The sequence below is a fragment of the Nyctibius grandis genome, chromosome 3 (assembly GCF_013368605.1).
Source record: "Nyctibius grandis isolate bNycGra1 chromosome 3, bNycGra1.pri, whole genome shotgun sequence".
NCBI lineage: Eukaryota > Metazoa > Chordata > Aves > Nyctibiiformes > Nyctibiidae > Nyctibius > Nyctibius grandis.
Genome location: NC_090660.1, coordinates 47,400,288 through 47,421,506, shown reverse-complemented (window position 1 = coordinate 47,421,506; position 21,219 = coordinate 47,400,288). Strand labels below are relative to the sequence as shown.

At 44.8% G+C, this 21,219-nt stretch overlaps 1 protein-coding gene across 2 annotated transcripts; it reads right to left on the bottom strand.

The window, feature by feature from the left end:
• Nucleotides 1–10,052: 10,052 nt before the first annotated feature.
• Nucleotides 10,053–17,659, bottom strand: CBLN2 (cerebellin 2 precursor). 2 transcript variants are annotated; one of them, XM_068396918.1, is made up of 4 exons: nucleotides 17,646–17,659; nucleotides 12,808–13,060; nucleotides 10,522–10,641; nucleotides 10,053–10,250 (listed from the first exon to the last, which is right to left on the bottom strand). In XM_068396918.1, the coding sequence occupies exons 1-4, from the start codon at nucleotides 17,657–17,659 to the stop codon at nucleotides 10,053–10,055; spliced, it is 585 nt and encodes a 194-aa protein (XP_068253019.1). The 2 variants fall into 2 exon arrangements, with proteins under 2 accessions (XP_068253019.1, XP_068253018.1); XM_068396917.1 differs by lacking the exon at nucleotides 17,646–17,659 and having other exon boundaries at nucleotides 12,808–13,143.
• Between the last annotated feature and the right edge of the window lie 3,560 nt (nucleotides 17,660–21,219).

Genomic DNA, 21,219 nt, shown 5'->3' with positions numbered 1-21,219 from the left:
TACTATAGTTTATTAAAACTGTTTTAATTTTCCAACCCATAAGTCTTTCTCCCCTTTCCCTTTGGGTGTGGGGGGGGAGGGTTAACAGAGAGCATCTGCCACTGGGTTAATAGCTGGCCCAGCTTTAAACCGTGACACAGGTGAGTACTAGGGCTGCTACCTTTTAATATCTTCATTAGCTACCTGGATGACAGGGCAAAATGCACCCTCAGCAAGTCTGTGGATGAAACCAAACTTAGAGGAAGAAAATGATATCGTAAACAACAGGGCTGCTGTTCAGTGGGACTTTGACAGACTGGGCTGACAGAAAGTCATGAAGTTCAACAATGGTAAGTAGAAGGTCCTAAACCTGGGATGAAATATCCCCATGCAGCAGTGTTGCCTGGGGCTGACTGGATAGACATAAGTTTTGCAAAAAGAAAAATGGAGATCCTGGGGTAACAAGTTGAACATCAGTCAGCAGCTCAGCCTTGAAGCATTGAAGGTTTATTGCACAGTTAGATGTATTAGCAAGAGCGTAGCCAGCAGATCAAGATCCTCTGTATTTGGCACTTGTTACCATATCTGGAGTATTGTGCCCAGCATTGGTTTCCTAGTACAGGAAAGGCAGTGACACTGGGGAGTAAGTCCAGTAGAAGAACATCAAGATGCTAAGTTGCCCAAGAGCCTATGGAGATTTTTTCAATAGATCATTAAATCTATATTATTGAGCAGTTATATATAGCTGGGAACTTCTTTTCCAGTCCAGATTCATTCACCATGTATACTGTTTGCAAGAAAACATACACTGATTTGCAATCTTTGGTTCAGCATCAGAGTACTCTTGAGATACGGACCCTGTACTTTGCCATGCCAATTAAATCTTGCCTGAAGTTGTCTTTCACTGCACCTGGCTGCCTTGGGCATGGATAGAGTACAGCAGTACAGCCTATATCCAACAGATATCCTGAGCCTGTCTCTTTCTAAGCATGATGTAGATACTTTAAGCCTTATTTACAGTAAAGCTGACAATCAGTAGTGTGGTAAGAAAGCCTGCTGCTTATGGGCTTAACATGCTAAAGTACACTTGCAAATCAACTTTCAATCATTTAGCTCATACGTAACCTATAAAGCTCTGAAAACCATTAACGCACAAGTAAAAAGCACGTGATGGGCAAACCCCTTAGAGAGGATCTGGACACAGAGGCAAATATGCAAGGCTCTTTTTACTCCCAGTAAAAATTAGATCATGCTATATAGAGCATGTGGGTTCCATTTTTGTTTTCAGGAGGTAAGCTACTTCTTGACTGAGGGGAAGGGAGAAATACCGAAATGTTAATCTCACTTTTTATCATGTGTCCACTCGTCTGAAATGTATTAGCTGCGCTCTGATCTCTGACTCTTGTAGCTCTGTGGAGATAATTTTGTAAAGTTTGATCAGGAATAGCTTAGATAGTTGTTACATAGTGCATCATTCCATGCTTGAGTGGAATACGCTGTGTAATATACCTGTATTGAGCCACTGTCCTTATGAACAGTTTGGTACAATCACTAATAACATGTGCATGTTTAATCCCACATAAATGGCATACATATTTTCATGTAATTTTGTAAATTGCATCAAAGTGAGAACTTTGGGAAAGTGTTTTACATACAAATGTTTGTCACTTTTAGCCATGGTTCACACATGTACGTGCATACATGTACCCATATAATTTGAGGTTGGTATGGGTACAAAGAATAGTTAGCAACATTTCTGTTTGCTAGGAGGGTTTCTTCCCTTCCCCTCCAATTCCTGCAGACTGTTCTCTCTTTCTCACAAGGTGTTCATGTTAAAAGATCACTCAGGTATTTGCAAATCTGGTTTCTCACTCCAGTCCAATGCTCTAACACTTCTATAAGAGGGTCTGTATTTTCCATATGGGCTGTAAAAAAAAAAAAAAAAAAAAAAAAAAAAAAAAAGGGGGGGGGGAGATTCCTAGTATCCCATTCATAGGGATATTTTAATGGGATTTAAGAAAACAGAGGTGCCAAGTCACTTGGTTATGCAAATCATGCTCTCTGGGAGAACAGACTGAATGGGATCAAAACATTTACCAGAAATCACTGATTCATATACAGACCAAATTTTATTTTTTTAATAATTTATTCAGAGTTCTATTTTTTCTTAACTAGACTGGGTTCTCCGAACTGAGAGTTCTGGCTGCAGAACTGAGGGATGAGATAACTTGCGAGAAGCTGACTAAAGCTGTCATCATTTTGCATGAACAAGGTTTCACACAGTTATGAATGACAAGCTGAATGTAAAAGCATTATTTTTAAAAATACTCTTAAAAATTTCAATATTAGGAGCCTTTCAAATATGAATGAAAGGGTAAGAGAGGGCAGGAGAAGAGAAAGCATCTTAGTGCAGTGGGAATCTCGTTTTTTCTACTGGATAGTTTTAGCACAGTCCATGTAGTGTAAGAAAACAATAGAAACCATTGCAAAGAAGAAGAAAAATGGATGCTTTCCCTACATAGGTGAAGTAATTAGGGAAAACCAGTTTTACTAGACAGTCAGGATTAAGGGACAGTTGTATCTAGAGAGATTATAAAGTCTAAAGAGAACACACAGCTCTCCAGAAATGAGGTATGAGGACGTAACCCGGTGGATACGTGATGGTAAAGCTGTGGATGTGGTCTATCTCGATTTCAGTAAGGCGTTTGACACGGTCTCCCACAGCATCCTCGCAGCTAAACTGAGGAAGTGTGGTCTGGATGATCGGGTAGTGAGGTGGATTGTAAACTGGCTGAAGGAAAGAAGCCAGAGAGTGGTGGTCAATGGGACAGCGTCCAGTTGGAGGCCTGTGTCTAGCGGAGTCCCTCAAGGGTCGGTACTGGGACCAGTACTATTCAATATATTCATTAATGACTTGGATGAGGGAATAGAGTGCACTGTCAGCAAGTTCGCTGATGACACAAAACTGGGAGGAGTGGCTGACACACCGGAAGGCTGTGCTGCCATTCAGAGAGACCTGGACAGGCTGGAGAGTTGGGCGGGGAGAAATTTAATGAAATATAACAAGGGCAAGTGTAGAGTCCTGCATCTAGGCAAGAACAACCTCATGTATGAGTACAAGTTGGGGACAGACCTGTTGGAGAGCAGCATAGGGAAAAGGGACCTGGGGGTCCTAGTAGACAGCAGGATGACCATGAGCCAGCAGTGTGCCCTTGTGGCCAAGAAGGCCAATGGCTTCCTGGGGTGTATTAGAAGGGGTGTGGTTAGCAGGTCAAGAGAGGTTCTCCTCCCCCTCTACTCTGCCCTGGTGAGGCCGCATCTGGAATATTGTGTCCAGTTCTGGGCCCCTTAGCTCAAGAAGGACAGGGAACTGCTAGAGAGAGTCCAGCGCAGAACCACAAAGGTGATTAAGGGAGTGGAACATCTCCCTTATGAGGAGAGGCTGAGGGAGCTGGGTCTCTTTAGCTTAGAGAAGAGGAGACTGAGGGGTGACCTCATTAATGTTTATAAATCTGTAAAGGGCAATTGTCATGAGGATGGAGCCAGGCTCTTCTCAGTGACATCCCTTGACAGGACAAGGGGCAATGGGTGCAAGCTGGAGCACAGGAGGTTCCGCATAAATATGAGGAAAAACTTCTTCACGGTGAGGGTGACCGAACACTGGAACAGGCTGCCCAGAGAGGTTGTGGAGTCTCCTTCTCTGGAGACATTCAAAACCCGCCTGGACGTGTTGCTGTGTGATATGGTCTAGGTAATCCTGCTCCGGCAGGGGGATTGGACTAGATGATCTTTCGAGGTCCCTTCCAATCCCTAACATTCTGTGATTCTGTGATTCTGTGATTCTGTGATTCTGTGATTCTGTGATTCTGTGATTCTGTGATTCTGTGATTCTGTGATTCTGTGATTCTGTGATTCTGTGATTCTGTGATTCTGTGATTCTGTGATTCTGTGATTCTGTGATTCTGTGATTAGTTAGGATAGGGAAGAAGCCAGCTGTTAGAGAGTCTAACTATATCTATTTAAACTCCATCCTAAAATACTCCCAGTCATACTATTACGAACAAGGCTGAGAAAATTCTGCTGTTGGTAATGATAAATAATTTAAGAGAACTTGAAAGACACTTTTAAAAATTCTTATGCATTTTCTCAGGCACAAAAGCCTATAGGAGCGACATAAGTCCTGTGCTAGGTTATTTCTCCTAGTGAACAAAGTTGGAAAACCCTTTGTCCTTTCTCTACTGAAGTCACTGTATTCTTAGTGCTGACATGTGACCATACAATGCATCTCTATACAGAAAACAGTCACCAAACCAAAATTAAGTCAGCATATAAGGATTATTGTTGCTAAACATCTAAGTATAGGGACATATTTTCTTTCAGTTGTAATATGTATCGCAGGTTTCCCATCCAGTGTCAACAGAAGCACAAACTGAACCTCCGGTCTGTGATATCTCCCTGTCTATCAGTTTTGAAGCAATTCCCACACAGCACTATAGGTTCACTTGTCACAAAAGCTTTCAACAGTACTGAGGTAATGAAAGTCTTCTATCAACAACTCTATGCTTCACTTTACCCTAATATTACCTAAACTGTGGTTGCTCTCAGCACCGAAATGTATACTGCCATTTGCTATTACTCAGTGTACTTTTGGATGTAACCAACAATAAACAGTTTAAGGTTTAGAATGATAATAAATAAAATAACAATTAATTTGTTGGGGTAATGCTTTGGAAAAAGGAAAGCCAAATTATGTAAGAAAAAAGTCAACTCTCTGTCTGTTCATTCCTAGCTAGAAAAGTATGTTTTATGTGCATGTGTACATGTATGCACTTGTGCGTGTATTCACACACACAGAAATAAAAGCATTTCAAAGAAGTAGTTTCAATTAATTGAAATACACCAGGCGTAATGAGAATGTTGCATAATAACTACTAATTACTAACTGATGAACTTATGTTTCTGTTGAGTCATTATATCTATACTCTGAACAAAAGTTTTTTAATACAGCTGATGTCACAAAATAATTTAAACTCTTTTTTAGATTCCTATAGTAAAAATCACACTTCATTATTACAATGGAAGTAGTATCAGTCAGTAAACATTAGTTTAAAAACTTAACTTTAATATTTTCTGAGTTTTGGAGTATTTGTCTATACGACCTGAATTTCTGTTCTCTGTTGATACAGATTTTCTTTTTAATGCTGAATTCATATTAGTACTTATTATTTGCTTCTCCATTTGCTAGGCCATTATGTATATTATCTGTGGTATGTGATCTGCAGAGTCCAAGCAATTTAGGCACCTTTATTTTGCTGATGAAATGCAGAGGGGATTCACAAAATACTTTAATGTATATTACCTAGGAAGAAATGTGGTATGTTAGATACACTTGGTATGTAAATGTATTTTCATTATTACACTTAAATGATGTAAAATACAATTAGCAGTCTTTGGATTTTATTGATAACGGCTAATAAGAAAAAAGGTCAGCTAGATGATTATGTTCGATCAGACCTGAAACATTACTGTTTTGAAAAGGGATTTAAAACAAGCTTTCAAATCATATTTGTAGGATTTTGATTACATTATCAGAATCATGATTAGTGTTGAAATACATTTAAACTGAAGAATGATTATTGTGCTAACTAGAGGTTTGCACTGATTTTTAAAGTAAACGTAGTAATAGATCATGACCAAAATCCAAACCCTACAATTCAGGCCAAATGCTATTGATGTTTTTCATTAGCTCCTCTATAGAGGAATTGATTTTAGTAAAGTAAAACAACTATGATTAACTTCTTTGTTGAAATGACAATACATTTATTTTACTACGGAGCACTTGAATTTTGCTGATACTTGATTATATAAGCAGCTGATCAAAAGGTTTGCCTATCATTTGGCCAGCCACCTAGTCTATGTCTAACTACAGCCACCATGGATATAAATAATTCTCAAGATTTTATAACTTGATAATGTGATCTAGTTAGCAGGTGGCCAGCAATCATAAAGTTCTGTTTTGAGCATTCTGACAGATGAAGACAAGTCAAATAAAAGAATCTGCTCCATCAAGAAAATTAGAATTTTACAATAAACCATTATTTACCACCGTGATTAAAAATGGGCAGGACACATCTCATCAAACATGATCCTGGAACAATTGTTCAAGACAGTGTGTGGTTCCAAATCTAGAACTATGCATAGCCTCAGTGACATTCCCTGGCCTTTCAACAATAAATAAAACCAGATGAATCAATTGTTTTTCTTTAGTTATGTATAACTGCTTAATGGACTTTAGCTGACAAGTCATTACCCATGAAAATTATGAAGCATATTAGTGACACTGATTTTTGAGTGCTTGTTAACATGAGAAAGTTATGCTGGACTGAAGCAGAGTATTAATTGTAACAGCTACTTTTAAACAATGCTACCTGTGACCCTGCCTATTCCAGAATTGAATGTCACATTATGAGGACATGAAACCACTTTCAGCTATTTCTGAATAACTCCTTCAGTAAAAAAGCCCTTTTAGCCTATCTTCTACTTTGACATTGTCCAAAATACAAATTTGGCTAATAAAACCAAAATGTTCTGTTTAAAAGTTAAAAAAGTCACAGCCAACAAACACAACGTAACTTCTAAACAGCTCCTTAGTTTCACTCTCTCTGTCTCTCTCCTCCTCCCACTCAAAGTAAACAGATCCAGCTTGCAAGATGCTGATCAGTAATGAGAGATGCTGCACATCCATCACACCCACTGCCTCAGGGGGAGGCAAGGGCACACAGTCTTTTGCAAGATTGCATTCAAACTATGGAAACAAAACTCATAAACCTAGAAGGCAACAAAGTATATGATGAGTATTTATAATTCCTAATATAGGTCCTGGTTTCTACCCCGCCAAAAGTATGCTGAAGGAACACTAAAGTAGCTCCCAAAGACACTCAAGTGGAGGGTCACAACTGGTCCCTGGAAGGCAAACAGTCAAACATACAGTGTTTTCTTATAATTGTGTTACACAGCAGCTTAGGAGAAAGTTTGAAAGCTGTTGGAAGGAATATTGTGTTATTACTCCCACAGGAACCAGAGCCATTATTGTGCCATTGGCCTGCTTCACTACCATATCTGTTTTATTAACTCCCATGGTGCACCTCAACATTAAGTTTACACCAACTCTGAATGTTACCCAATCAATTTATTTCTATAAATGACTTTAGGTAAGCTTACTCTTAATGTGCTGGGAGGCTCTTTTAAGTGGTCTAACATAATATTTCTTGTTGCATTCTACGGTGCTGCTGTTGTACATTTTCCCCCTCTAACATATCGGGATATCCACACCTTGTATGTATATAAAATGTCTACTGTTTCCAATGACAAGTAGATTGCACCTTCTCACACTCAGATACAAAATTAAGTAAAAAGGGAAAAGGAATAAATATTGCAAAGAACATTTAAAAAAAAGCACCATGCTTGTAATTGGTATACAATAAGAATTTACTGTTCAGTTTCCATTTAACTGTTTATATAACAGTCCTGACTCTATAGCTTAGCATGAAGGACACATGAGTGGAAGAGGGAGAGAGGCAGTATATTAGAGACCTTCTTTAAATTCAGAGGAAGGTTGGTTATCATATACACATATTCAGCTTTATAATATAAGCATGGTCAGAATTACTGAACTTGAGTACATAAGTGGGATACTCAGATTCTGCAGCTTCAGTGGCTTAAGAAACTTCCAAGAATATATTCAAGGAAACCTTGTCATTGGCCTCATTTGGTTTAGGAGAGAGCCAGAACTAAGATGTCATTGCCGTATTCAATGCAGATGAACTGAGATAAACAGGACAACTGAAAGCGATTATGGTAGGCAGAATTTCAAAATAAGACTGAGGAAATGTAATAGAAATTGAAAACTTGGGACTTGAACCCACCTCAGTACCTATTTTCTTGAGAGACACGATCAAGTTTTAAACATGAAAACACATATTTAAAAAGTTTTACAATATCTCCCATTAAAACAACTCTTTTCATAACTATTTTTGTATTTTAATAGAAAAAGGTTGCTGCTGACTCAGTTTTTTTTTCATGTATTTAAACATAGCCCTGTGATACTTTGCAACTAGAAACATTGCAGTCATGCCAATGCATAAAGAGGAACCAGAAAATGCAATCCATTAAAAAACAAAACCTGAAACCCATTCATTCAGTAACCAGCAAAGTGAAACGTCAAAGCAAAGAGCATCAATGATGAAAATACATGAAAATATTAAATTGGCTTATGTTTTAGTAATCTGAGGTATCATAAGCAACACAGATGGGATTTTTTTAAGAATATATTACTTTAATTTACTTTGTCCCTTTAATGATAAATTTACAATGAAAATGACATGTCCACCATAATTTTGAAATACAACATAGCTACCACCGATTTGCTGCAAATGTCTTTGCATTATATTTGTTTGTGGCAGAGGAGTAAATTTGACAAAAATAAATTCTTATACACATCCACCCTTGTGGGAATAATAGCAAGATTAAATATTTCAAATTAAATAAAAGAAAATGAAAATCATATCAAATAATATAAACAGTCCTCCTGGATTTTGTCAAGTAAGATTTTCCTCAGCACACTGTCTAATATACCAACCTTCATAAAAATAGTGAAGAAACAAGATTTGTTTATTGAGAATGAGGCAAAGGATGCATTTGATGTTAGCTTGATATTTTACCTCTTGTCGACTAGGGTAATAACTTTTCCTAACCTCCTCTATCAATGTCAGTCCACTCTCAGAACTCTGAGGCCATTTGTACTGGGAAGAGCACACACAGCTAATAAATGCACGGCACCTGTGCAAATTCTGGTGCATCTGCTGATCCTCTGAGGCCCCTGTCAAAGGCTGTCAAAGATGCTAGCGGCACCTCCTCCAATACTTGCCACGAACAGGTCAAGTGGAGATGAAATTATTTAATTTGGAAGAGGAAGAGTTTGCTCTGCCATCTCTCTGTGCTCCCACAATGTGTACTCAAGCATTAGTGGAAAAATACATCTAATAAATATCAGATAAAAGCACCCAAAATATGCTTGGTAATGTAAAGAAAGGATATATTTTAGAATATGGGCAGAGAATATATTCAAAGCCTCCATTGTTGCTTCTAGAAATGTCAGGACCATTCAGAAATGTCAGTTCCTCTACCAGTTTCCAGATTGTAATTGAAGGATCATGTAGCTCTCTTGCTCTTTCTCTCTCTTTCTCTCTCTCTAAATAGGTCTATAAAGATCAGCTGGAAAGTGCAGATAGAATTGTTCACTGGTTAGCTTTACTTAGAGCTACAGGGTATATATGTGCTTTGTTTTGTCTTATTGATCAATCTAGCTTACATTTTTAGCACACACAAACAAAAGTCAGGAAAAAGAAAAAGTCGATGAAAAACACGAACAACACAAAACAAATAAGGTTCCAATCGTGCAAATTTTGCTTCACTGGATAAAGCACTTCTTGACACAGTAATGTCCAGAATCCCCCTCCCCCAGAAAAATACAGGACTGAGACTGAAGCCATTCTATTTTTTTTTCTTTTTTTTTTTTCTTTTTCCTTAAGGCTATACAACACAAAGAAATAAAGCATGGAAAGAACACCTCACTGGGCTGAACACTTCATTCTTCTGGCTCTGGAGCGAGCCTTTGACAAAGCAATTGTGTGGTCCGAGTTATTTGTCTCATTGGGACAACAACAAGAGAAAGAAAAAGAGGAAAAAAAGAAAGAGAGGAAAAAATAAAAAAGAATAAGAAAGTCAATGACCCCAACAATAAAATCCAAAATTGACTTTACAATCACAGGTACAAATTGCTCAGGTCGATAATTTCGTTTCTCCTAAAGATCACTGTCGTCTAAAACTAATTAGAGGCGCAGGTTCCCGAGGAATTGTCAATATTCAAAGCAAATGTTGGTTTAGAAGGTTATCATTCTTCTACTGTGACAGTCTGACGGGGTGACGGGAAATATTGTCATGTGCTGCCAAGTTCAGGGTATTGTTAACGATCAAATCCTTGCTCCGGCTCCTGTCTCCTATTTGGCCTTCTTTTATAGTGGAAAGACTAAGAAGCCGGAAAAGGTTGAATATTTCCACCCTCCCATGAGGTTACCCCTTTCCAGTTTGAGATGCACTTTGTCTTCTCTTTCCATGTGGAGCAAGACCCCATTGCTGGCTGCTTCTCTGGTGACGTCCTGATCCCCTGCAAAAGCTGAAATCACTGGGTAGCCGTTTTGCATTAAGCTTACCTAAAAAGTGCAAAGAGAGAGAACCTGAGTTTTCTCAATACTCTCAGTGACTTTTTTGTCCTGTGCACATCACTGAACTTTTATGCAGGTTAGAAAGAGGGCTGAATTAAGCTAAGGCAATGCGTGATTTCTGTCATGCATGCCGACACCTTTAACTAAAATAACCTACAGTCTCGTTTTTCATTTACTGGTTTTGTAAATGCACCTTAGTGTCTACAAATGAGCACTTGGAAAAAAGAAAAGACAGCATCTTCTTTAGATCACAACCCACCTGGATGGTTTGTCTGTTATAGACCTTGACCACGTGGAAACTGAAACTATATATCCCTTTTCTTGGTGCTACAAATATACTGGAAGCAAGGTCAAAATGGTTGCCAATATTAACTAATACCTGGAAAGTAAACAAACAAACAAAACAAAACAAAAAGGAGAGAGAGAAAGAAAGAGAGAAATCAGACCCCACCTTAGAAAAGTGCCAGTGAAAATCTGATACGAGCTCTAAGACCTCAACACAAAGCGTAGTGGAAATGGCATTTGCAGCACAATTAAAAGTGCACTGCAGGGGAAAGGAGCCAAGTTACAGAGGCATTTAAAAAGCCTCGCAGTTCATAAAACGATTTAGTTACGCAAAGATGATCCCCAAAGCCTATTAGATGAAGTGCAAATGTCCACACTGCACTGTCAATAAAGCAAAGGTGGCAGAAGCGGAGGGGTGGAGGGGGGAAAGGAGGGAGGGAAAAGAACCGAGGGAAAAAAAACCTGAACTCACCAACTCATGATGCAAATGTATGGGTTTTTAGCTGGCACTACTGAAACCAGACCTGCCCTCGAGTTTAATAGGGTACAGAACTAAAATTGTACTGCAGAGAGGGGCGAAGGAGGAGAGAGGATGCTCAGCACCAGCAACATCTGCCAGCTCCTATCTCTGTCCCTCTGGAGGGCTGTGCCGGCTGCCCCGCACCCTCCTCGGGCAGCAGAGGTGGGCCTGCTCCTCCTCCTCGACAACAATCTTAACTTGCTATATATTTCAATGTCTTTTGACACAAAGAAAAAAGAGAAAGAGTTGAGCCCTCCGGCAGATGTGCAAAGCTCCACTCGGAAGCGGCGGCCGCATCCAGCCCCCGCAGATGCTGGCGGTGCGGAGCCCACCGATTTGATGGAGATCCGGCCCCGGCTCAACTGCTCGCTCCCTTTCCAGGCTCCAGCCACGGGCAGCCTGTTTTGGCTCAAAAGTCACAGGTAACGAGGGGAGAAGAACCCGCGGGCCCGTTGCGATCGCCTGCGGCGAGCGGGTGAGCCCGAGCCGGCTGCTCTGCCGTGTCCGCCCCCGGGGCGCCCCGGCTACGCTCAGCTTTGCGAGCTACAACCTCTGTTTTAATGAAGAAAAATACAAAGCAGGATGAAATAAAAACAAAAACAAAACTCAAAAAAATCCCGACCCTTTCCTCCCAAACAGACAAACCATATTGTTTCCAAGAAAGGACAAAAAAAAAAAAAAAAAATCCGCTATTGTGGGAGCACCGAGGGAGGAACGCCTTCAAACTCCTGAGAACTGAGCATTGCGGGGTAAAGCGACTAAAATACGCCATACATGAAGCAAGGTCTTTTTTTTTTTCCCTCTACTGATCTGACTTTATAAGATCTTGTACGCGAAGAATAGCTCTGCAAACTCATTAGGAGGGACAGGTAGACAGATGAGTGACAGGCGGACAGATAGATAGGGACAAAAAACCGAGAAAACAGTTTGCGTGTGCTAATTTTGGCTGACTCTGCAATACTACTTCAGGAGTCAGAGGCGGTAGAAAAAGAGTAAATGTCATCGCAAAAATTAAGCGGAAGGATGGGGCATGGGATCCGGGAGGCAAGCAGTGCGGCGGGGAAGGGGCACGACGACCACGCCGGGCTGTACGCTGCCCTGCCCGGCGTATGCCGTGCAGGATAACACCGCTCCGTTATAACCCACTGGGGACATCGTTCGCCTCGTTGGATAACGCGGGAAACACCCTGTTCTTCCTCAGCCGTCCCTCCCCCTGACACATGATGTAACATTGCCAAATGCGCTCGGAACAGGCAGGTCTGGCGACTCCCCATCGGTAAATCTCTGTCCTTCCCTCGGCTTGAAAATCAGCATTTCCGACGGAGCACCGAAGGGAGGATGCACACCCTTCCCCTCGGGTTGTCCCTGACTGCCCGGGGCAATCCTCGGCTGCAGGGCGGCCCTGCAAGCGTCCGAGGCACAAACTCACGCGTTAAAGCCCTCTCCGTACTAGCGATGGGACCGGACAAGAAGTCAGCGTCGCCCCCTTCTCACCCCACCACCACCCCAGGAAAGCCCCGCACCCACCTAAAAGAACTTCCCAAACTCTTTCTGGGGAGTTGAGCTGTGAAATTGCTATTGAGCGGGTGGGTCAGGATTAAAAGATGGAAAGGGAGCAAGAACGAAAATAAGCGTGCAGTCACGGGGGGCTAGGGGCGGGGATGCCCGCGCAGGGAGGTGAGGGGCTGGCCGGCGCGGGGGTGGGGGGGGCCAGCGAAGGCAAAGCAGGTGTCGTCTGACCTGGTCGAAGTAGATGGTCATGGTGCGGTTGCTCATCTCGGAGGGCTCGTGGTTGGTGCTGCGGGTGGCCGAGAAGGCCACCTTGGCGCTGCCCGAGCGCACCGAGATCCCCAGGGAGGAGGTGATGGCGCCGTCGGCCGAGGGGCTGGAGTCGCACACCACCAGGCACTTCCCCTCCAGGACGATGGGCTCCGTGTCGTTCTGCGCCCGCACCGGGCACCCGGCGGGCAGCAGCAGCAGCAGCAGCGGCAGCGCCGCCGCCAGGGAGCAGCAGCAGCCGCCCGCCGGCTCCGGCAGCGCCCCCCGCCGCCGCCGCCCCATGCCCAGCGCCGCACCGTCGCCGCTCCGGCTCTCCGCCGCCATGCGGGCGCCCCGCGCCGCCGCGGGCGGGCGGCCGCGGGGAGGCGGAGGGGGCTGCGCGCCTGCTGCCGCCGCGGCGCCCTGCGGCCAGCGCTCTGTGGGACGGCGGCTGGGCAGCGGCGGCTGGGGCCGCGCCTTCCTCCCCTTCTCCTCCTCCGCCTCCTCTTCCTCCGCCTCCTCCTCCTCCTCCGCGCGGGCGAAGGAGCCTCCTCAGAGGGCGGGCGGCGCGCAGCAGCCTGGCAAGGGCAAAGGCGGCGGTGAAGCAGCGCGAGCGGGCAGGCGGGAGCCGGGCACCACGGCGCCCGGCAGCACCCCGCCGGCACAACAGGTCTGGGAGAGACCTCGCTGCCCGGCGTCTCCTCGCATCTTCTCTTCCGTCGCCAGCAACGGGGGGGTCCCGCAGCCCCAGACGTATTTTGAGGCGGGAGGGGGGCAACGCGGCCGGTTTCGTCCCTGAGCCCACGGTGAAGCACCCTGCGGGCGCCTCGGACTGTCCCTTTCCACCCCCACAGCCGACGGAGGCACCAAAACCCGGCTAGTTCCCACGGCCCCACTTTTTACTACATCTGCGAGCCGGGTTTATGCCTGTCTCCTTAAAGCCCCAGCCACTATGGAAGGAGATTTTATTATTGCGATTGTTGCTAATGTCCCCTGTCCCCCTCGCTGGAGCTGCCCCGCTATCCCTAGGGTTCGCGGCGGTCTGGGGCACCCCGGAGCCCGCGCCCCCGCCGCAGCGCTGCTCCGGCCGGGCTCTGGGAGCCGCCACCGCCCTCCTCCCCGCCCGGGGGGCTCCTGCGCTTGGTCACCGGCTTGTACTTCCCAACCCTTTGTCCCCCTCAGGGCAGGCTACCCTCACTGCCGTCGATCCCGGCGGCTCCCTAAACTCTCGGGAAGGAAGCGGCCGGCTCAGACACCCTCCGGCTCCCACCCCGGCATGCACACACATCGCAGGATGCAAAACCTCACCCGGCGCCTCCCTGGGAAGTTGCATCTCAGTTTTCCCCGCTCACCAGAACACCCTGAGATCTCGCTGCTGGGAGATCCCCCCTAAACTTCCCCCGAGGCATCTCTCCTGCTGCCCTAACCCCACATCTTGTTATTGTTATCATTTAAAATCGTATTTTGCAAAAGGAACAGCCGGCGGGGAGGGGAACGGCTTTTTTACCTGGGAGGTCCATGACGGGAGAGGAGGGCTGGCTAGGTAGCTCGTCCGTGAACTTGTATAGCTTAGAGAAAATGAGCCGAGATTGCGCTGGCAGAAAGAAAAGGAAACAGGAGTTGCCTCTTTTCTCTCCCGCCCATTGCCAATAATCCCCCCCCTCCAGCTGCTACCACCACCACCCCGCTTCCTCCCTCCTCCCCTCTTCACACACACACACACACACACACACTCGCACCCGGCAGGGATTCAGACGCCGGGAGAGAAGCGGAGCGCGGCCCCGGCACACCCCGCGCCCCTGCATCCCAGCCCCTGCCCTGGCTGAGCACATCGCGTCCCGGACCCGCATATCGGCCCCGCACCCTGACACACCGCGGGCAGACGCGGCGAGGCTCGGGGCTCCCACCGGGACGACCACGCCGGGCGCCTCACCGCAGGGTCTCAGCGGCGGCTGGGAAAAGCTGTACCCCTTCGTTCCCCTTTATTTCTACTTAAACCCGTCGGGCTGAAACACCCCGGTACAAACATGCCACCTACACGTTAGAGCTTACGGGCCAGCGCTACGGCCGAGCCGCGCAGCATCATGAACTGGAAGACATTTAGAATTCACAGACTTTAATAATGACAATAATAATTGAAAAGGACACGTTGTTCGGGGCACATCAGGCCGTAAGGCTGCGCACCGCACCCCGAAAGGCCGCGTACCCCTGCCTGCACTCCCGCACCCCGGCGCCCAGCGCGCGGCGGCGGCTCCCCCTTCAATAAACCGCTTCTCCGGCCCGGGACCCGCTCCCCGACCGGCGCCCGGCCCTGGCCGCGGCCCCGCGCCAAGAGCGGGCGCAGGGCGCCACCTGGCGGCGGCGCGGGGAGGCGCGTCCTCGGCGGGGAGGGCCGGGCTGGACCGCGGGGCCGCCGGGGGCTGGGAGGGAGGGAGGGAGGGTCGGACCCCGGTAAGGGCGGAAGGGAAAATCCCAAAGGGCAAAGCGTTAGGCCGAGGAACTGAGTGGCCGCCCCCTCTCGCTGCCTGCAGGGCCCGGGCGCGCTGCGCTGGCGGGTACCTCCTGCCTTACGGAGCGGTAATGATGATGTATGTCACAGCCAAGATTATCATCAGATATGACGGGCTGCAAATGTTTCGTGCATCTCAGCTGGTGTGGTTGCCGCTGAGAGGTTAGCAGCAATGCGAGGGAGGGTAAGGCAAAGCTCTGGCAGTGAAGTTTTGTGAAAAAACGTTGCATTTCAATGCATTTCACTCCATTGCAAACTGGGTTTCTGGTTGCATATGGCATTTCCTAGAGATTCTGATACTCAGACTTCAGCATCTGAAAGGAATATGTCAGAAAACTGCATATAAATCTAAATGGTAGGTCTTGATATGGAGAAAAATTTGCAGGTGTATCTCGATACTAAAATTACGATCTTTTCTGTAAATGAGCATTCCTCTGTTTCAATCTTCTGCTTTAAGCACAAGTAAGGAACCCCTGCGGGTGTCTGCCTGATGATTTGCACTGAGAAATTAATCATGCCCTGAAATCGCAGCTAAGCAGTGTGCAGGGAATTCCTAACCTACAGCTCCTTATTTCAAACGAGAATTTTATCCTAAGCCTGAAATACTTGTATTTAATGTTTTTTTTCCTGAGTTCAAGCATGGAGGGATGAGAATAGAAAGCTGAAAAGTGCAGAGCATTAAAGGTGTCAGAAATCAGAGCAGGAACCAGTATGTGGCTAAAAGGCAGCACCTATTCTGCAACACACTGAAAAGGACCACAGAAATTCTTCCAGAAGACATCAACACTCGATCTTGCATGGGTCTGGTACACTGGGGAGCTGCTATTATTTCTCTTTAGACCAGACTACTCATTGATTATGACTCTGTTGTATAAACAAGGAATGAAAGAAGAAGCAAAAGATTTGTTCCTTGTTTTATATGACTTACAACATTAGGCTCGGTAGTGAGAGAATGATGGCATGTCATCACTTCTGCCTGCTACTTTCAAGAAAGATGAGCACAAGAACTAAAGGGAACTGAAAAGCCCTTAAATCCAATGTGCACCCACAGAAAAAAAAGATGAAATCTTGCCTCTCTTTTAATGCAAACGATGAATCCCACAGGCACAGAAACCCTTTTCTCCTTAGATAGCTAACTACCAAAAGAACTACCAGTACAAATCAGTACAGCATGAATTGAAAGGGAAAATAACAAAATAAGAATATTTATTTCTAACAAAATATCAAATTATATGACATTTACAGTGTTTACTAGAAAGCAGTTCCCTGCATTACTTCTAATTAAATACTGTCTTTCTTTTGTGAGTGGCAAGGCTGAAAATACAGATTTCGAAATTATTAATGTACGGAAATGCAGTTCAGTCAGTTACAGAGTGACTTCAGAAAGTGTAACTTCTAAAGTAAATGAGCAGGTAAGGTAACTGCAGTCCTCTTTGTTGAGCTCAAAGAGCTGGCTGTAGTTGGAAAAGAATAGTGTGTAACCAAGCTCATGCCATTTTTCATTACTTTGCCAAGACTGTCAGGAATACAAACGTTTCTACCAGGGACATGTTGAATTTCATGGTGTGGGAGTTCTACAAGAAATGAAATTGCGCATTTCTTTGGAGCCTTCCCTAAGCTAGTACTCACCTTGAACTTATTTAAGCCAACAGCTTCAAGGGGAAAAGCTTTTTGTCTCATCTACCAAATCAAGTTATCAACAGAAAGTATTTTGATCAGCAGCTCCCAACTGTTTCCTGTACATTAATTACATTAATGCCTAGCAAAATGGGACACTTCTTTCTGAAAGAAAGTACTTACATATCTGTTACTGAAATAATTTCATAGATATTTACATGTATTATCTGGATGTTACATATACAGAGAAAGAAGAAATGTTGATTTGATGTGAAACATACTTTTGTCTACCCCTAATATTATGACAAGTTTGTGACAGGGACACAAAAATACTTCCATGATCAGCCAAGGTGCAGAAGACTGAGTCCTCATTTATTAAATAGGCTGCCATTTAAATTGCTAAACATAGTCTTCATGGATTATGTGGCCTTTAAAAACAATTTTTCCGTAAATCATAAGCAAATGGGATTTAATAAATCTGATTCTTTCTTCTTTACAAGCATACCTTTGAAATATAAACTGATGGTAAAGAAAGTGCAGTCTTCTGTACCTACCCAGTGATGACCTCCATATTAACCACAAGTTGTGGTTAAATCAACTGAGGTATACGCACCCTCTGTGAGAGCAACCCCTGTGTTGAATTTCACCATCAGTGTGACTAAAAGAATGTTTTGTGATTTCAAATCAGTAGTTCATTCTCCATCCCATTGGGGCACCAGGGCAGATTACCTTAGAGCTATCAGCTACGGCAAAGAATATCTAACTCTCTGTTGATAACATGCACAGCATTCTTAAGTATACACAGCACAGAAAAAAATACCCTATAAATTAGAGTTCATTCACAGAGATACTTAAACTTATTTTCTAGACCCTGAGTCTTAGTGCCTCACACATCAACCAAGGCAGTTATATTTTCTCCTGCATAGGAAGATTCATTGCAAGTGTTTCTGAGGTGTCAGTTCTCAATTGCAAAGGACCTCCCCTCACAGGAAGATCAGGACTATAGAAGGAAGATTTTGCATGACCCATCTTTATATGGAATATCATGTCTGATATAATTTCAGAAATATTGGCATAAGTTTTTACACATTGAAAGAAATGTGTGTAATTCCTCAGGAACGTTTTTTTTATTCATGTAAAAAATATCAGAACAACCCAAGACAGCAGTCTGTTATGGAACATAAAACTTCATTTTCATCCATAAAATATCTTTAATTTCTAATGTTTTTTCAAATAAATAGTGAAAGCATGACATAACAAAAAAAGAATAATACATTAGAATATTTTTATTGCAATATAATTCATCATAGAGCTCTGTTTTAATACCATCTAATATCAGATTGGATCTCTGAATGTTGTATCATAACATTCACAGTTACTTTGATAATACTACTTTTTCTGCAGATGTGCAAACTTATTGAAATATTGTCAAAGCTTGTCTTCAATAAAATTTTTGTGTGACAATTATTTTATTAAAATATTGTTAAATACAGAATCACAGAATCACAGAATCACACAGAATGTTAGGGATTGGAAGGGACCTCGAAAGATCAACTAGTCCAATCCCCCTGCCGGAGCAGGATTACCTAGATCATATCACACAGGAACGCGTCCAGGTGGGTTTTGAATGTCTCCAGAGAAGGAGACTCCACAACCTCTCTGGGCAGCCTGTTCCAGTGTTCGGTCACCCTCACCGTAAAGAAGTTTTTCCTCATATTTATGTGGACCTCCTGTGTTCCAGCTTGCACCCATTGCCCCTTGTCCTGTCAAGGGATGTCACTGAGAAGAGCCTGGCTCCATCCTCATGACACTTGCCCTTTACATATTTATAAACATTAATGAGGTCACCCCTCAGTCTCCTCTTCTCTAAGCTAAAGAGACCCAGCTCCCTCAGCCTCTCCTCATAAGGGAGATGTTCCACTCCCTTAATCATCTTTGTGGCTCTGCGCTGGACTCTCTCTAGCAGTTCCCTGTCCTTCTTGAACTGAGGGGCCCAGAACTGGACACAATATTCCAGATGCGGCCTCACCAGGGCAGAGTAGATGGGGAGGAGAACCTCTCTCGACCTGCTGACCACACCCCTTCTAATACACCCCAGGATGCCATTGGCCTTCTTGGCCACAAGGGCACACTGCTGGCTCATGGTCGTCCTGCTGTCCACTAGGACCCCCAGGTCCCTTTCCCCTACGCTGGTCTCCAACAGGTCTGTCCCCAACTTGTACTGGTACATGAGGTTGTTCTTGCCTAGATGCAGGACTCTACACTTGCCCTTGTTATATTTCATTAAATTTCTCCCCGCCCAACTCTCCAGCCTGTCCAGGTCTCTCTGAATGGCTGCGCAGCCTTCCGTTGTGTCAGCCACTCCTCCCAGTTTTGTGTCATCAGCGAACTTGCTGACAGTGCACTCTAATCCCTCATCCAAGTCATTAATGAATACATTGAATAGAACTGGTCCCAGAACCGACCCTTGAGGGACTCCACTAGACACAGGCCTCCAACTGGACTCTGTCCCATTGACCACCACTCTCTGGCTTCTTTCCTTCAGTCAGTTCACAATCCATCTCACTACCCGATCATCCAGACCACACTTCCTCAGTTTAGCTGCGAGGATGCTGTGGGAGACCGTGTCAAACGCTTTACTGAAATCAAGATAGACCACATCCACAGCTTTACCATCATCTATCCACCGGGTTACGTCCTCATAAAAAGCTATCAAGTTGGTTAAGCATGACTTCCCCTTGGTGAAGCCATGCTGAGTGCCCCTAATGATCCCCCTATCCTTGATGTGCCTAGAGACAGCACCAAGGACAAGTTGTTCCATCACCTTTCCGGGGATGGAGGTGAGGCTGACCGGTCTATAGTTACCTGGGTCCTCCTTCTTGCCCTTTTTGAAGACTGGAGTGACATTCACTTTCCTCCAGTCCTCAGGCACCTCTCCCGTTGCCCACGACTTAGCAAAGATGATGGAGAGTGGCCTAGCAATGACTTCCGCCAGCTCCCTCAGCACCCACGGGTGCATCCCATCAGGGCCCATGGATTTATGGATGTGCAGGTTGCTTAATTGGTCCCTGACCCAGCCCTCATCAACCAAGACAGATTCCTCCTCTGTCCTGACTTCTTCTGGGGCCTCAGGGGTCCGGGGCTCCTCAGGACAGGCTCCAACAGTATAGACAGAGGCAAAGAAGGCATTCAGTAACTCCGCCTTCTTTTTATCCTCTGTCTCCAGGGCCCCCACCTCATTCAGCAGTGGGCCGACATTGCCTCTAGTGTTAGTTTTACCTGCAATGTATTTGAAGAAGCCCTTTCTGTTGTCCTTGACCTCTCTTGCAAGGTTTAATTCCAAGGAGGCCTTAGCTTTCCTAGTTGCCTCCCTACATCCTCTGACAACAGACTTATATTCCTCCCAAGTGGCCAGCCCCTCCTTCCATGATCTGTACACCCTCTTCTTCCACTTGAATTTGCCCAGCAGTTCCCTGTTTAACCATGCAGGTCTCCTGGTACCCTTCCTTGACTTCCTATCTGCTGGGATGCTCTGATCTTGAGCTCGGAAGAAGCAGTCCTTGAACGCTAACCAACTATCTTGAGCCCCCTTCCTTCTAGTACCCTGTCCCATGGGATTTCCCCTAGCAATTGCTTGAAAAGGCCAAAGTTGGCCCTACTGAAGTCCAGGGTTGTGATTTTGCTAGCTATTCTGTTCCTGCCACATGAGATCCTGAACTCTACCATCTCGTGGTCACTACAACCAAGGCTGCCCTCAACCTTCACCTCTTCAACCAGACCCTCCTTGTTAGTGAGGATAAGATGCAGCAGCACTCCTCTCCTAGTTGGCTCATCCACCATTTGCATCAGAAAGTTATCATCAATGCACTGGAGGAACCTCCTGGACTGAGGATGGCTGGCTGAGTAGGCCTCCCAGCAAATATCAGGGTAGTTGAAATCCCCCATGACAACAGGGGGGATACAGCCTTGCACATCCCATAGAGATGAAACAGACGTGAAGTACTGCTGATACTACTGCTAACACTACACAAAATAACTTTGTAGTGGTACCAGAGCTCTTACATACGGTGGTACAGTAATATTTAAATGCACTCTTGTAAGACAAGTTTGTAATGCCACTACCTTACATACCCTACCAGAAACGTTTGACAAATAGCCTCTGCAGTGAAATGGCTAGCACTCAGCAACATGCCACTGTACTCTGTTTAATCCCTCTCATTTCATGGAATTTCAGCTCCAGGAGGAGAGGGGCTTAATAATTTTTAAGA

Bases quoted from the DNA above. Each gene is read 5' to 3' on its own strand.
- CBLN2 (XM_068396917.1), bottom strand. From the start codon at position 13,128: ATGGGGCGGCGGCGGCGGGGGGCGCTGCCGGAGCCGGCGGGCGGCTGC. The intron at 10,642-12,807 runs GTCAGACGACAC...TTTACTTTCCAG, and splicing joins TGACCATCTACTTCGACCAG to GTATTAGTTAATATTGGCAA. The intron at 10,251-10,521 runs GTGGGTTGTGAT...TGCACTTTTTAG, and splicing joins ATAACAGACAAACCATCCAG to GTAAGCTTAATGCAAAACGG.